At 47.6% G+C, this 16,125-nt stretch overlaps 1 protein-coding gene across 9 annotated transcripts; it reads left to right on the top strand.

The window, feature by feature from the left end:
• Nucleotides 1-406: 406 nt before the first annotated feature.
• Nucleotides 407-14,466, top strand: Sf1 (splicing factor 1). Of its 9 annotated transcripts, XM_038325580.1 has the most exons (14): nt 408-831; nt 2,382-2,510; nt 5,569-5,644; nt 8,534-8,686; nt 8,889-8,978; nt 9,303-9,486; nt 9,580-9,695; nt 9,798-9,905; nt 10,855-11,035; nt 11,278-11,551; nt 11,834-11,893; nt 11,995-12,174; nt 12,937-13,141; nt 13,580-14,466. In XM_038325580.1, exons 1-14 carry the CDS (start codon nt 801-803, stop codon nt 13,707-13,709), a joined length of 1,917 nt encoding a protein of 638 aa, XP_038181508.1. In that variant the 5' UTR covers nt 408-800; the 3' UTR covers nt 13,710-14,466. The 9 variants fall into 9 exon arrangements, with proteins under 9 accessions (XP_038181456.1, XP_038181508.1, XP_038181476.1 ...); XM_038325528.1 differs by having other exon boundaries at nt 407-831; nt 11,299-11,551; nt 12,937-13,682; XM_038325548.1 differs by lacking the exon at nt 12,937-13,141 and having other exon boundaries at nt 11,278-11,555.
• The last annotated feature ends 1,659 nt before the right edge of the window (nt 14,467-16,125 follow it).

Below are 16,125 nucleotides of genomic sequence, written 5' to 3' on the forward strand. Positions count from 1 at the left end.
TTTTTTTTTTTTTTTTTGAAGAAAACAGGAAGCGCTTCTCTACCAGCGCCGACGACGCCTCCGGTTCGTTCACTCGACCCGCCCCTTCCCCGCGGTTCCTGGGTTACCTCTGGCACAATGACCAACGTCACTTAGGAGCTTCCGCTCCGGCCCCTCCGGCGAACGGCTTGAGGCCGCTGGAACTCACTACGCATGCGCACCTCCTGCCCCCATCTTCGTTCGGGCTTCTCCTCCGGGCTTTTCCGATACCCGAGCAACTCGTTCCTAGGGGGAGGGGAGACGTTTCAACCAATCCGGTGGCTTTACGACGCCGAGGCGCTTGACTCCATCACCTTCAGCCAATGAGCGAGTCGTTCGCACTACGTCATAGACTTTGTCCCTTCTCAACCCCCGCCTCTCCGGCCTGGGAGCTCAGTCCGCGCAGTAACAAATGAAGTGCGCGCTGCGACACCTCCCAGCTCTCCCGGCCCCGCCGCCATTTCGTCGCCTGGCCTAACGGTTCGGCCAATCCCGACACGTATCGGAAAGGACTAGCGCTCCACCAATCGGAGGCCGCTGACTCCGAGCTCACCTCGGGCCGGCCCAATCCAGACTCCGGTCCCGCCGCCACTAGCCCGCCCCCGCCGCATCCTCTCTCCTCCCTCTTTGTGCGTCTGGCGCCGCCGCCGCCCGCCGCGTGAGAGGACTGGCTCCCCGCGCTCCTCGGCAGCGTAGTCGGGTCCCCTCCCCCCCGGAAGGTTCGCGAAGGAGAAGCCGCCGCCGAGGACGAGAAACCGCTGGTGCCGGTCCCCTGGGGCGCCATGGCGACCGGAGCGAACGCCACGCCGCTGGGTAAGCTGGGCCTGCCAGGCCTTTCCCCCGCTTCCTGGGCCCAAAGGCGGCTTCGAGCCGGGCCTGCTGGCGCTCGGGCGACCGCCGCCGGTGGATCGCTGAGGGGGGCCCTGATGGCGGCTTTCTCCTTGGCGGCGGCTCCTCCGCCCCCAGCCACGAACCCGCCACAGTACCCGCCTCCGCGCGGCCGCTTTTCCAGCGAGTGTCGCCTCCGCGCCAGGACCAGCAGCCGGGCCCGCGCGGCGGCGGCGGCGGAGTCGAGTCGGGCCGATAAAGCGCGAGAGGCGGCGCGCGAACCGGCCCGGCCCGGCCGGCGGAGGGGCACGCGATCGCGGTTTTAGGCGGCAAGGACGCGCGCGCGTGCACGGCAGGTTCTGGCGGACGCGCCCCGGGTACGCGCGGCCTGGTTTGAGAGACTTCGAGTGCGCACGCGCGCCGCGAGAGGAAGAAGGGCGGGAGGGAGCGTCCTTTGCGCAGACGCAGTGAGGCGTTCAGGCTTCGTGGCGCAATTGTGATAGCTTGACGAGGCCACCTGTTGCCCCCTGAGCTGGTGTGGACAGGAGAGTAGAAAGGTGCACGTAACGATGTGAGGTGGTTGGCCCCCTGTACGATTTTAGGAACCTGAAACGGGAACCAGTCCCGTGATAAGAGTATCTCCTTGTTTGCAATAAGGCCAGTTTGGAAGGCTTATAGTGATGTTTGGGTCCATTTCTTTTCAAGGCTGTTTATCTCCTTTTGTTTTCTAGAAGGTTCTCACAGTGACCAGCTTTCCCCGTGCTGTTTTAAAAAGCTTTTCCCCTGGCTTGTAACCCTGAGAAGTAGAAAACCTGTGGTAAACGTAGGGAAGAATTGGATACGTCAGTGCTCTGATGACAAATGTTCACTGATCAGGAAAACTGAATGTTGATCGTCCCACGTGTGAGAATAGTCCTTCAGATGGGACCTTTCCCTTAGTGATACGGAGCCAGAGCTTTGGTTGTGACCTCTTCCAGTTAGTCTCCTGCTGCTCCTTAGACAGGATTTTCCAGAATTGATGATGTGCATCTGTTTAGCTCTTGCAGTTTAGGATCCTACCAAAGTTGGAAGCAAGGATGAAGTGGCCCTTGCCTTTAATCCCAGCATGTGTAGACAGAAGGCAGGTGGGTTGAGGCCAGCCTGGTCTACATTGTTCCAAGAAGGCCAGGACTGTGTAGAGAGACTCTGTCTCAAACCAAACAGAAGAAAAAGAGAAAAAGAATGGGTGTGCTTCAGTCTAGCATTTGCAGTGACCTGGGTGTTGCCAACACCACAAGAGAAAGTTTGGTCCTCGTATTTACGTTCTCTAGCAAGTTTATCCAGGAAAAATGAATGTAGATGTGAAGTGTCCTTAACTTTCCTGACAGGACCAGATACCTTTTAACGGCTGTTAATTTTCTTCTCTGATCTCTGAAATTTTTCTCCTTTTAAATTTTAGGTGGATTTCAATTTCAGTCTTAATAATCCTGTATTCCCTGTTGGTAGTCACTCTCATGGTTCATATTTCTGCCTGATGGGCTCTTGTCTGTCTTCAGACTTCCCAAGTAAGAAGAGGAAGAGGAGCCGTTGGAACCAAGACACAATGGAACAGAAGACAGTGATTCCAGGAATGCCCACAGTTATCCCCCCTGGACTGACACGGGAACAAGAAAGAGCTTACATAGGTAAATACACGTTCTGCATCCAGGTGCATCTTCAGGTTGTTACTGCTTATTCTGAGTGACAAATCTGTTGAAAGTCTGAGATTTTAGTCTTGGGACAAGGTGGTGTGATCAGGTGTGCTTTTATAGCTTTGGCATAAACTGTGGTTTGCTTGACCAGTCCTGCATCTGTAGCTTCTTGTTTGGGCCTGCTCTCAGCAGCACATAGTCCTTACTAAGCAGCCCACTTCTCAGCTGCTCTTGCTCATTGATGAGGTGTATGCTGTCTACCTCTGGACAGGCCCCAGAGGAGAACACTGCAGGTATTGTAAATCAGGTGCCTGGTTTGTAGTATGGCCTTTCACCATAATGTCATGGTTCCCTTTCCCTAAAATGTGATTTTGCTTTTTATATATATATATAGGTTTACAAAACAGTTCAAACAAAAAGTGGCTCTGAAAGTATTTACAGTTCACCCATTTTTACCTTTTTTTGTTGAATTTAATCTTCCCTTCAGCATCTTTTCTTGTTTGATCTTTTAGAGAGCTTTCTTAAAAATGAAGGCTCTTGTAGTTTACCACTAAAGGACTCTGCTGGGAAGGGTTTACTGTTTGATTTGAAATGAGGTGGTGGCAGGATTTCAAAAAATTAAGTTACTATCCACAGTTGAGTTGAAATTGAACCTCAAAATTACTCAGAAACCAAGGTCACTAATACAAGTTGTGTGTTTCTGTCCAGTTGTCTCAAAGTGCACTTGATAAACATTTTCAACTAACCAAATAAACATCCTCTTTGGGCAGAAACCTAGTGGTCTTCACATGCACAGCTCCAAGGCCGATGTGGTCTAAATCTGGAGGTCTTCATTTCCTGGGTTTTAGATGGCTGAGAGTTTTGAGGCGTTGGAGTTGTCTGCTTCTCATAATACTAACACTACTTTCTCTCACTGTTGCTGGTTTACCCAACCTTTAGGTGTCATTAGACCAGTGTTGGACCTTCCAACCTTGTAGAATGCCCCCTAGTGGTGTCATAGCCCAAGAACACAAAATCTGAGAAACACTTAATACTTTACAATGCTCTTTCTCTTCCTCTGAGGGCCTAGTTAATGCACTAAGCCCTTAAAGACTGTTTATATCTTACATCAAAGTAGACAGAAGAGGCTAGTATAGGTTCTTTGCATTATGAGAGATAACAGCCTTTCTGGTTTATATAGTTCTGGATATTCAAGTTAGATCCCGCAATTAAGAGGCAGCCCTATGGTAGTTACTTTTATCTGAACTTCTTGAGTCTACTGTCTGACTGTAAAGCTAGAACTTGTTGGAGTGAAGGAGCTTGGATAGCAACTGTGTCCCGTGGCATACATTTTGTCCAGATGGCCTCAGTATCCTCTCACTGTTAAATTAGTCACTGTTTTTAGGGTGGAGATGTTGTGTATATAACCCTGTGAGACAATTATCAGCCAGGTGGTAGTGGCACACACCTTTAATCCCAGCACTCAGGATGCAGGGGCAGGTGAATCTGAAACCAGAGAGTTCCAAGATAGCCAAAACTACAAAGAGAAATCCTGTTTTGAAAAGCTGGGGGGTGGTGGTGTGCGCCTTTAATCCCATCTCTTGGGAGGAAGAGGCAGGCAGATCTCTGAGGTTGAGGCCAACCTGGTCTTCAAAGCGAGTTCCAGGGCAGGCTCCAGAGCTACACAGAAACCCTGTCTCTAGTCCCCCCCCCCCCCCCCGCCCTCCAAAAAATCTGTACTTAGGTGTGCATTAATTATTCATTGTAAGTAAGCCATGCCCTTCCTACCTGCTCAGAAACCTGGCGCATGATAAAGATCAGGAGGAGTAGTTTGCACCGTATTGAAGAAGCTGCTCTAGGTCTGCTATACCACTGCTGTGTTACATTTCCCCTGAGATACTGGAAGCTTTTAGTGAAATCCTCATCTCTTGTCATTTCAAACTTTAGGGCCACATGCATTCTTCTTTACCTTCACTTTCCATCTTTAACACCCCTGCCACATGAGTAGGTGGTCTGAAAATAAACTCATGGACAGGTGTGGTAGTGCATACCTTTTATCCAATCACTGGGGAGACGGGCAGATAATCTGAGTTCTAGACCAACCAACCTGGTCTACATAGTGAGTTCCAAGATATCCAGGGTTGTCTTTGAGACCTTGCTTCAAAAAAACAAGCCTGACAGTGGTGGTGCACACCTTTAATCCCAGCACTCTAGAGGCAGAGGCAGATGGGTCTCCTGAGTTGGAGGGTAGCCTGCCTGGTCTACAGATCAAGTTACAGGACAGCCAGGGTTACACAGAGATCCTGTCTCAAAAAAACAAAAAAACAAAACAAAAAGCCAAAAGCAAAAGAAAGCAAAGTAAAAAATAAAAAAAATAAGCTTACAGAACCTTACTTAGACCCACTGGTTTATAAAAAGAAAGGTATGTGGTTTGTTCAATATTTGAGTGAAAGTTACAGGTATTTGGGGACTCTTAGTACAGGTCTGGTTGTATAGAAAGTGTATGTACAAATTTGTAAGATGTTGAATTCATTATTAAATGTCTTACCTAAAAAGTTTTAAACCTGGTCTTAATGAAAATGGACTTTACTCAACTGCTATTTTTTATTATCCCATGTTAATTGAGTAATTTTGGGCTGTGTTTAAAATTCATTGAAGAAATAGAAACTTAAGTCTTGCCCTGAGTTTGGTGGGAACCAGGTTCTGGTGATCTTAAATGGTGTTGGTTCAGGGTGCCAATTGTAAGCAAGTGTTGGTGGGGAAGGGAAGAGGTTGACTACCTCCTGATAATTGACATTGTAAGCTGTAGTGAACAGTCTTAACTGCTAACCCCTCTTCCAACAAACTGTTTGCTTCCTAAGTGATAACCATTTTGAAGTGAAAATTAGCTGTAGATGTAAATGGACTCCTGCTGCTAGGTGGTTGGGGGTTTTTGCCTCAGTGTGTCACTGATCAGTCATCCCTTTCAAAGTCTCCGAGTTCTTCATGCTTGTTACTGAGATTTGAGATGTTTTTTGGTAACATTGTCTTTTTTCCATCCTTTTTTTTTCTTTCCTAACCTGGTTTCTTCCAGTGCAACTACAGATAGAAGACCTGACTCGTAAACTGCGCACAGGAGACCTGGGCATCCCCCCTAACCCTGAGGACAGGTTGGGAAACAGTTTTAACCAGCTGACAGTAACGCTTTTACCTTTTTCTCAATATGTTTTTACTGGTGGCAACATATTGTGTCAGTTCAATAAAATCCTAGTTAAGACGACTGGTATTCTGACCAGGGTTTATTTAGCAGAATGTGAATGTTCAGTCAACAGTTAGAAAAGTTGGAATGGAATTTAATGAGAGAATGAGTTAAAGGAAATGAATAACTGGTTTCTAATTGATAAGCATGTAGATTTTAACCTGAAAATTTACCCACCCCTAGGGACAGTGGGGGGTAGCCATTAACCTGCCTTTTACTGGCTGCTTTGGCTGAAAGCACAGGGGGGCAGTTTTTCTCATGGTAATTATGCAGGGATTTGAGAGTATTTTTAATCATCACTGAATTTGAGCAGGCCAAGCTTGTTAAAGTCTTACCTGCTTGTGGTTTTGGGATTGTTTTAAAATCAGGAGATTTCTAACCAACTTCCTTCATTGCCAATTAATTTTCAGGCTTGGCCATTGCCTGCGGGTTTTGGGAGGGAAAGGCAAACAACCAACCCCTAAATTACTTTTTCTTTTTTAAAGGGAACGTGGGCCTCAAACAGCTGTGGTCATATCATTTCAGTTTACAGTTTCTCTGTCTCTGAAAAGTTAAAAGTTCATGTGAGAGAGAGGAACTTTCTTTCTAAGTGGTATTTTATTGGCTGATCTTTGAACAGCTAAAGTCTGGTCATTTAATTGACAATAAGCGTCCATTGAAATCTTAGTGCATGTAGTATAGTTGAAAAGATTTGCTTGGAAAGTGTTTCTGGCTTTTGTTATTCTGGTAATGGCTTTAGAAGTTACACACAGTTCTGCTGCCCCTTGCCATGAAACAAATGAACTTAATGATTTCTCCATATTGACCTTGTTTTGTTTATCAAGTTTGTTATTTTTTTACATACAGATTTTGATTGGAAAGTTATGTTTTATATTTCTTTTTTAATTTGAAGATTTTTATTTTTAATTTTTTTTTAAGATTTACATTGTAGGTTATAGACCACAACTGTTTAGTGCCTTTTTGGCCTTTTCCCCTTTTAATGGTATGTCTACAGGTTACCAGGCAATTCCTCCAAAGGTTGAGTTTTTAACAAACCTTGTTTGCTTCCTGGAGAACTGGGATTAGAGTGCAGTTGATGTCTCTGATGCCTCTTCTAGGTGAAGAAGTCCGACCAGTCTAACCTCTAGATTGCTAGCTTTTGCTTTTTACTTCCACAGTTTGGGAAGAGGTTAAATGGGTATGGAGTTATGAAGCCTTTAAAAGGCCGATTTGGTTCTGGTACAATTTGGTATTTAGCCAGAAACATTCAATTATAGAGAGCAATGGGGTGGGCATGCTAGAAATGAGTAAAACCAGAGCAGGGTTTTTCCTCCTTGTATATGCTCAAATTTGAAAGAGGCAATAATGCCTGATTGCTTTTGCTTTTAAGCCCAGGTTGGAGGGAAATATATGAGTTTCTTACCTTACTAAGATGATTTCTTAAGAAGGTGTATTTCAAAATTAAGCCACTTTCTGCTATTTTGATGTTGCTTTACTTGGAAAATTAAAATGTTTTAAAGCCTGTTGTAGACTTAAATGTGTAAGATGACAGTCTAATGAGTTGGGGATGTTTGCTTGTGTTCACTATGATTGGATTGTGCTAACAGTTCATACAGATGCTAGAAACGGAGGTGTCATTTAGCCGTCATTAGCCACGAACAAACCTGACCTTTTATTCCATCGTGTGTGTAACCTGGTATGACATGGTTCCCTTTAGGCTGAAGACAGTGGGAGCAGCCGAGTTCAGTTCTTGCTCTCCAACTAGGCACAATTCTCTCAACTAAACCAAGGGTGTAGGAGTCGGGACTACTTTTCAGGATGTTTTTTAAAATAACCTGATCCACATGGTCTCTTCCCTTCTTGCAGCTACTACTAAATTTTCATATAGAGTATCAAGCTATGGTCCTTTTTGTAATCTTAACTCAGAATTCTAGGAGTATAACTTCTCTTTTTTTGTTACCGCAAAATCTAGCTGTGGTAAAGTGACCACTTTATCATTACTATATATATATATATATATATATATATATATATATATATATAATATATTATTTTTTGCTCGTAGCATCAGCATTTTACTCCTTAAAAATGAGAGAGAAATTTATGCTTTCTGGACTTCTAAACTCTGGCGGAGAATTATAGTTCCCCCTTGCTGTTGGCAGGTTCAGACCCTAGACAAGTGTTTGACTAAATCTGCATTTGCAGCCTCTTGCAGAAGCTGCGTTAGCACTTTAACGGTTTTCTCTACCCAGACTCCCCACCTCGAACAGCCAGCCAGGCCATTGAAGGAAAAGCAGAGACGAAGCCTTGCACCCATTTCTCTCCATTGTGGGGGCCAAGTAGTTACAGTAGCTTGAGTCCCAGCTGCTTTGGGTGAACAAGTTTGTGTTCACTGTGTGGCAGGGGTACAGGTGCTCTTCCTAATAGACACAGTTCACCTAAACTTGGGTTTCTGTGGTTCATCAAGTTGGGTTATTAAAAATTTTTTTAAATGAAAGCATCATTTGGCAAGAAGCCTCCAGAGGATGATACTGTTCTTGCCACTTGTGGTCCAAAGATTTCCCTTTACTGGACCCTTCCTCGGTCACTTTTAGAATTAAAGACTTTTTCCCTTTCTCACATATACCCCACATTGCTTGATGTTAAGTCAGATTTTATCTCCCCATTCCACACGATCTTGAATAGCACACGTTATGGTCGGTTCCTCCGAAGAGTATTGTTAGGATCTGAGAGGCAGAGGGGCTGGGGAGACTTGTAAATAGTCCATATGGGAGCAAGGGGAGTGGGGGGCCAAGCAGTAATGGGGCTCTGTCTCCCGCAGGTCCCCTTCCCCTGAGCCAATCTACAACAGTGAGGGGAAGCGGCTTAATACTCGAGAGTTCCGTACCCGCAAAAAGCTTGAAGAGGAGCGACACACACTTATCACAGAGATGGTTGCTCTCAACCCGGACTTTAAACCACCTGCAGATTACAAGTAAGCAAGCAGAGTCAGGTAGTTTGGGACAAGGGCACATTCAGAACATATGTGACCTGCTTGGACAATTCTGGTTTACTACTTACTTTTTGGCCCAAATTGTCCTTAATTCCCGTGTGGTATATACTTGATTGTAGAAGAGCTTTGGTTATGTGTTCTATCTCCCAGAAATAGAGATGCTGATGGTCTTTCCTTCCTTTAGGCCTCCAGCAACACGTGTGAGTGATAAAGTAATGATCCCCCAAGATGAGTATCCAGAAATCAATTTTGTGGGTCTCTTAATTGGGCCTAGGTGAGTAATTACTAGTCTATGGTACCCATTGACTTACCTTCAGAGTTTTAGATTTTGTGTTTGGGTCTTGGTATGGTGTTTTGAATCATGCCTTAAATTCGATAAACAGACCTCCATTTTTCTATGAAAATTAAAATTCTGAGATGCTGTTTCTGACCTTAATGTAGAATTCTCAGTATCAGTAGTCCTTGGTAGAGGGGTCTTGGTGCTATGCGTTTTGCAGTTTCTCACCAATGACTATTTAGCTCAGTGTTTTTACTCTGAAATAATAATTTGCATTGAATAAATATATATATATGCCCTGTCTTTTCTGCCTTTTGATAGAGGGAACACTCTGAAGAACATTGAGAAGGAATGCAATGCCAAGATCATGATACGGGGGAAAGGATCTGTGAAAGAGGGGAAAGTTGGGCGCAAAGATGGTCAAATGTTGCCAGGAGAGGATGAACCCCTTCATGCTTTAGTCACTGCCAATACAATGGAGAATGTAAAAAAGGCAGTAGAACAGGTGTGTGGTAAGCCCAGAAGGAGACTTCTTGCTGGAAACCTAGGGGATGGCCCTAGGCACTTTGGACAGCTAACTGTTGATGTGTCTTAATAGATCAGAAACATCCTGAAGCAGGGTATTGAGACCCCAGAGGACCAGAATGATCTACGGAAGATGCAGCTTCGGGAGTTGGCTCGTTTGAATGGCACTCTACGAGAAGATGATAACAGGTCAGTGGTAATGTTGAGAAGACTGCATAGGAACCTGAAGAACATTTTGAAGTGGAAAGGTGGTTTCTATAGGTCTTTAAATTGATTTCTCTTCCTCAACAGGATCTTAAGACCCTGGCAGAGCTCAGAGACACGCAGCATTACCAATACTACCGTGTGTACCAAGTGTGGAGGGGCTGGCCACATTGCCTCCGATTGCAAATTTCAGAGGTGAGGCCTGGCTGCTGTTGGAAGTTGGCTCCCTTGCAGCCCACTGGTCTTCAGGATCCTCCTTCCGCTACTGGCTTGTGGTTCATCTTGTGTACTGGAGCGGCATCCTTCCTGTGGGTGTGGTTGGGTGGTGTGTTTTAAACTTGAGGACTAGAAACGTGTAGAGCTTACTATTGTCTACACTGTGGCTATAAATGTTTCCATTGGGTGAATATTAATTCATGTTCACTGCTTAAGATTTGTTAAGACTAGGGGGTTTCAGCTGGACGTTAGTGGTGCATGAGTTTAATCCCAGCACTAGGGAGGCAGAAGCAGGTGGATCTCTGTGAGCCTGGTCTACAAAGCGAGTTCCAGGATAGGTTCTAAAGCTACACAGAAAAACCTGTTTTTGAAAAACATACAACTCCACCCCCCAAAAAAATACCTTAAGGGGTTTCATTTTCATATGATCCTTTTTAGGGGAGGTGTACATGTAATTTCTCTATATCTTGTATAAATTCCCTTCTCTTAAACAAGGAAGATGGAAGTAGAATTTTTTTGTCGTTTTTGATTTGAGTTTTTTCCTGCATGTATGTGTATACTGTGTGAGTGCCTTAGTGCCTGCGGAGATTAGAAGAGGGTTTTAGATCCCTAGATCTGAAGTGGTGGGCAGTTGAGAACTGTCATGTGGGTGCTGGGAATTGAACCCAGGTTCTTTGCAAGAACAATAAATGCTCTTAACTGCTCAACCATCTCTCCAGTGCCTTAGAAGTAGGATTTGATAAAGCGTGAGAGGTGAGGGTCTGGTATGGTGATGGGTCAGTTCTATCCCAGGGCCTCTACTGTGGCTGGCAGTGATAACAGAATGGATATTGGAGAACCATTTCCAATAAAGGGCTAGAAGGGGGGGGGGTAACTGAATTAGAGCTTTCTATTTTCTCCTTCCTTTGTGTTTCCAATCCTACTTAAGGCCTGGTGACCCTCAGTCGGCTCAGGATAAAGCACGGATGGATAAAGAATATTTGTCCCTTATGGCTGAGCTAGGGGAAGCTCCTGTCCCTGCATCTGTGGGCTCTACCTCTGGACCTGCCACCACTCCCTTGGCCAGTGCACCAAGACCTGCTGCTCCTGCCAGCAACCCACCACCACCGGTGAGCCCTGGGACAATTCTTTGGTCTAGCTCCCCCATTCTCTTCTGTAGAGAGACCAGGAGCTATGTATGGCTAAGATAAAACTTAGAGGTGGATATAGCTGGCAACATTGTTCTTCTGGAATGTCTGGCCATTGTGGAAGGAACCTGTCCTTGTGTTCTGGTCTTCTGACATAATCAGAAGAACAATGTTGCCACCAGGGGGAGCAGGCACGGACATTAGCAGGAAATGCTCTCATGTAGTCTCTCATGTCTACAACACAGAGTCGCCCACCCTGGATGAATTCTGGCCCTTCAGAGAATCGGCCCTATCATGGCATGCATGGAGGTGGTCCTGGTGGGCCTGGAGGTGGCCCCCACAGTTTCCCACACCCATTACCCAGTCTGACAGGTGGGCATGGTGGACATCCCATGCAGCACAACCCAAATGGACCACCACCACCTTGGATGCAGCCACCACCCCCACCGATGAACCAGGGCCCCCACCCACCTGGGCATCATGGCCCTCCTCCAATGGGTAAGTAAGTGTCAGACCAGAAACCTTGGGGTTTGTGGGGGTGGATAGGTTCATACCAAGTGATTCTGAGCTGTAAGCAGTACTAAATGGCTAGCCAGTGGTCTGAATCTTGCTGAGACCTAGACCGAGTACCTTCTGTGTGGAGAGGTCCATCTGCTGTTAGGGCTGAACTTTTGGGAGGTTAATGACTCAGACAGCTGTATGACTGAGAAAGCTATTGGAGATGTCTTGCCTGACCAGTTCAAATGTCCTGCTAAGTCCCTGCTCTTTCCTTCCATCAAGATCAGTACCTGGGAAGTACGCCTGTGGGCTCTGGGGTCTATCGCCTGCATCAAGGAAAAGGTAATGTACTCTCAGGATTTCTGTCTAGGGTCGTGAAAGCTAGTGGGAGCACTAGCCTGGGTCTCCCATTCTCAAAAGCCTAATTCTTTGTTTTCCTGCAGGTATGATGCCGCCACCGCCTATGGGCATGATGCCGCCGCCTCCGCCACCTCCCAGTGGGCAGCCCCCGCCTCCTCCCTCTGGTCCTCTTCCTCCATGGCAGCAGCAGCAGCAGCAGCCTCCGCCACCCCCTCCGCCCAGCAGCAGTATGGCTTCCAGCACCCCCTTGCCATGGCAGCAAAGTGAGTGGAATATTTTGGGCTTGTGGGGGTGGGTGGGATGTGGGCTGGGGCTGAGATGAAAGAGAACCTCATATCTCACATGGGCTGGAGAGACACCTTGGGTGAGGAGACTTTGGTCTCAGCAAGGGCAATGGGGTTGAAAGCCAGGCTGTCTGGCCCAAAGGAATGTCTTGGGGAGGAGAGCTGATGTTTGGTGTGGTTGTGTTTGGGAGAGACTTGGGAGGTCTGGAGGGGAGCCTGCCATTGTAGATAGAGCACCAGAAGTCCAGGCTAAGCTGCTGAATGAGCTGCTGGTTTGGCCGTGCCTTGTGCGCGGAATCAAGAGTGGGATGGTGCATGCATGTTCTGGAGGGGGTTGTGATTGGGCCTGAGAGACTGCAGAGATAAGGAAGGGAAGGGGTCAGTGGGGAGAGAGCAGCTGTGGGTTTGAGGCTGAATGTGCCGTTCGGTGGTGGCGGCGGCTGGGCGGAGGGACGTCAAAGCCGGTTCTTGTGTCTGGTACTTTCCCCTTAGCCCCTTCAGGGGCATTGGTGACAAAGGGCTTACTTTGTGAAGCCCAGAGACCATGAGGCTGACCCCAGGGTAGTCCTGCCCACCCCTCCACTCCCATCACCAGGACAGCCCTGCCCGCCCGCCCCCCACCACCGTACCGCATGCCAAGGAAGGAGCAGGCGCCCCTCGACCCCCATCCCAAGGCAGCAGCCGCAGAGAGCCGCGGTGTACCCCCAGCGCGTGTGACCTTGGGCTTCTTTACTACCCCAGATACGACGACTACCACCACGAGCGCTGGCACAGGGTCCATCCCGCCATGGCAACAGCAGCAGGCGGCTGCCGCAGCTTCTCCAGGAGCCCCTCAGATGCAAGGCAACCCCACTATGGTGCCCCTGCCCCCCGGGGTCCAGCCGCCTCTGCCGCCCGGGGCCCCTCCCCCTCCGCCGCCTCCGCCACCTGGTTCCGCCGGCATGATGTATGCCCCACCCCCTCCTCCTCCGCCTCCCATGGACCCTTCTAACTTTGTCACCATGATGGGCATGGGGGTGGCGGGCATGCCGCCCTTCGGGATGCCTCCAGCTCCCCCACCGCCTCCACCACAGAACTAGACTTGTTTTTTTTTTTAAGAAAATATATATTATATACATAGAGAGTTGGTCTCGTTTAAACACACGCCGAACCTCACCATATGGAGCCAGACATTGGGGTGCACGCATGTGATTGTGTGTGCACGCATGTGTGTGTGTGCACGCACTGGGCTGGGCCAAGTGACTGTGGACTCGCTTGGGAATGGGCAGGTGGTAGTAAGGGCGCCAGCTTGGGCTCTCCTGGCGCCCTGTAGCATCGAGTGTCTTCTTTGTCTTCTTCTCTCCTCACCCAACTCCCTTTGCCTCTCCCCAAACCGGGCCGCCAGGATCCCTCCCCGCGGCAGCGATGGCCCGAGCCATGAGAGTGAGGACTTTCCGCGCCCATTGGTGACCCTTCCAGGCAGACAGCCTCAGCAGCGCCCTTGGTGGACAGGATGGTTCGGCAAAGCAGCCTGAGTTATTTTTGTGGACGGAATCGGAACACGCTGGCTCCATATCGTGAAATTTTTATTAATTTTTATCTTTTTCCTTTGTTATTTCCTTATCTTTTCCTTTCTTCAGACTCCGTCCAAGGAGATGCTCTCCCCGGTCTTCTGCTGCAGATAGAATCCTTTCCCTTGTCTCCATTCCTCTCTCCCCAAGGAGAGAGGAGCAAATGGTTAGGCACAGACTTTGGCCATTAATGTCAAGCTTGGTTGTGAGGGTGGGTCCTGTGTGGTTTATCTTTGCCACCTTTTAAAGCATCTTGAGAATTTAGATGTTGCTAGATAGGGTTAATCCAGCCCTGGGATTCATAGCTTCCTGTACTCCTGCCAGCAGTAAGTGGGACAGCCCAAGCCACTATAGACCTGCCTGCCAGCCTGGAGTCTTCCATGCTCCTGATCACCTAAACTGCCTCAGATGCCATTTGCTTCTCTTCTTCCTGGAAAGCTTCCCTTTATGTTTTATTTTGACCCCAGATGTCCAGATGTTTTGCAGTATCTGGGGCTTGTGCCCCTTGTTCTTCGTTCAGCTTCTTTGCCCCCTTGCCTCTACATGGAGTGATTATGTTGACAATAATGTGTAATGCGCATTCTTTTCACTGGTTTATCTACAGAAATTTCTCTGGGTTTTTTTTTTTTGTTTTGTTTTTGTTTGTTTTGTTTTGGTGTTTGATTCAACACTGCACTAAAGGGGGGAATGTTCCATTGAATAAAAGAGCAGTGTGGTTTTCCGGGTCTGTTTCTTTTCTTTCTAAACTTCCATTTCCCTACCAACGGTACCAAAGTTTCCCTTACCTACCTGTTTTAACACCTGGCTTTAACCCCCTACCCTGTTTCTCCTTGATGTAACTGAGAACCATGCTCACTCCATATCTCAGTGATCTGTCATTTTGAAGGCCTTTTCTTGGGGCTCTAACCTCCATATTTGAGCTCTAGTTAAGATTTGTGTCTACTGGCTGCCACCTGACTTAAGGACCTGGGCCTGGGGAGTCATCAACACTAAAGGTCAGACCAACTAATCCTGCTTGTCAGGCACAGAGCGGCTAAAATTAAAACCGCCAAGTTGCCTTTTTCTTTCTCTGCTGGTGACACTCAGCCTGCCAATGCTGCAGGCTTGAGGGAGAGTGCTGGGGGTGAAATGCAATGCCCTTGTGCAAAGTGGGCACCTCTGTGTAGGGTCTTCTGCAGTCTGTTCTATTTTGGGTAGTAGATAATACTTAGATGGTACCCAAAAATTTCCCCCTTCCTGCCTTTGTGAGAGCCAGGTTTTTGGGCAACTCCTGCAGCTGTTACTGGGCAGAACTTTCTTGCTGGTCTGTCCAGTATCCCACCTCAGGTGTTACATCCTACCCTTAGAAGTTCCCTAACCAAGCCCTAACCTAAAGGTTTTTCCCTTTGTCCTTAACCTTACATAGTGGGGGCTGGGCCTGGCCACCCCTCTTCGACCTTGGCTTCACCTCATTGCTTCCCTCACAATCTTGGTTTCCCTGGTGGGCTCGTTGGGCGGTTAATTAGCTCTTTTGAAGCTCTGGAAGCAGCAAAGTGGCGCTATGTGGGTTTTAGAAATAAAATCAATAAATGACTTAACCACGGCTCAGCTATCCTCGTCTCCCCGCCCCTTTCCCCAGGGGAGGTTAGTATGCTCCTGTGGCTCCCCTCTCTCACCCTGCTGCCAGCCTTTGTTACAGTTTCAGAGAGCACTTATCCATGCTGACAGTATTTAGGAGGTGGGAAACACCCACTTGGTCTATGGCATCTTAGGAAAATCTCACTTGATGCCAGTTTCTAATGATGGCAGGCAGTACCCCCACCCTCTTAGTGTTGGACTAGGAATGAATGTAACAGGGTCAGCATGAAGTCTCTGTTTATTCCTGAGACTTAAGACAAGTGCTTTGCAGAAACATAACATTGGTTCAGAGAGGAGGGCCAGGTTTCTAGTTAGACTTAGTCTGGCGTAAACAACTTCAAGTTAGTCTGGGGTAGATGTGTTTTCAGGGTTCTGGGAAGTAAGCTACCCATGACCCTGAGTAAGGGTGAGAGAGAAAAGATAGACAAAAATTGTTTGAGATTGCAGGTCTTATGCTAGGAATATGGGATGTAGGATTAAAGGAGGAAGCCCTACTGTGGTGGTCCCAGAAAGACCCTGGAGGAAGTCTGGCAAGCATGCATGGCCTTTAGATTTGACAGGGCTGTCCAACCTTTTGGCCATGTAATATGATGTGGTCTGCAAGTGCATTGGACTGTGTTCGTTGCTGTGCTGTGGGTTGGATTAGAAAGGGAGTGTGAGGGTAGGGACTGGCTTGGTAGCAGAGGAAGAATCGGGCCTGAGGACCTGTACCAGTGAACAGCAGGTCAGATGGGCTATGCTTGATGGCTGAGGTGTTTTGCAA

The sequence above is a fragment of the Arvicola amphibius genome, chromosome 1 (genome assembly GCF_903992535.2).
Source record: "Arvicola amphibius chromosome 1, mArvAmp1.2, whole genome shotgun sequence".
Classification (NCBI taxonomy): domain Eukaryota; kingdom Metazoa; phylum Chordata; class Mammalia; order Rodentia; family Cricetidae; genus Arvicola; species Arvicola amphibius.

What these genes read in the sequence shown, in the direction of transcription:
- Sf1 (XM_038325521.2), top strand. Translation starts at nt 801, where the DNA reads ATGGCGACCGGAGCGAACGCCACGCCGCTGG. An exon ending in AAACCACCTGCAGATTACAA is followed by an intron (nt 8,687 to 8,888) that starts GTAAGCAAGCAG and finishes TCCTTCCTTTAG; the next exon opens with GCCTCCAGCAACACGTGTGA. An exon ending in GGTCTCTTAATTGGGCCTAG is followed by an intron (nt 8,979 to 9,302) that starts GTGAGTAATTAC and finishes GCCTTTTGATAG; the next exon opens with AGGGAACACTCTGAAGAACA.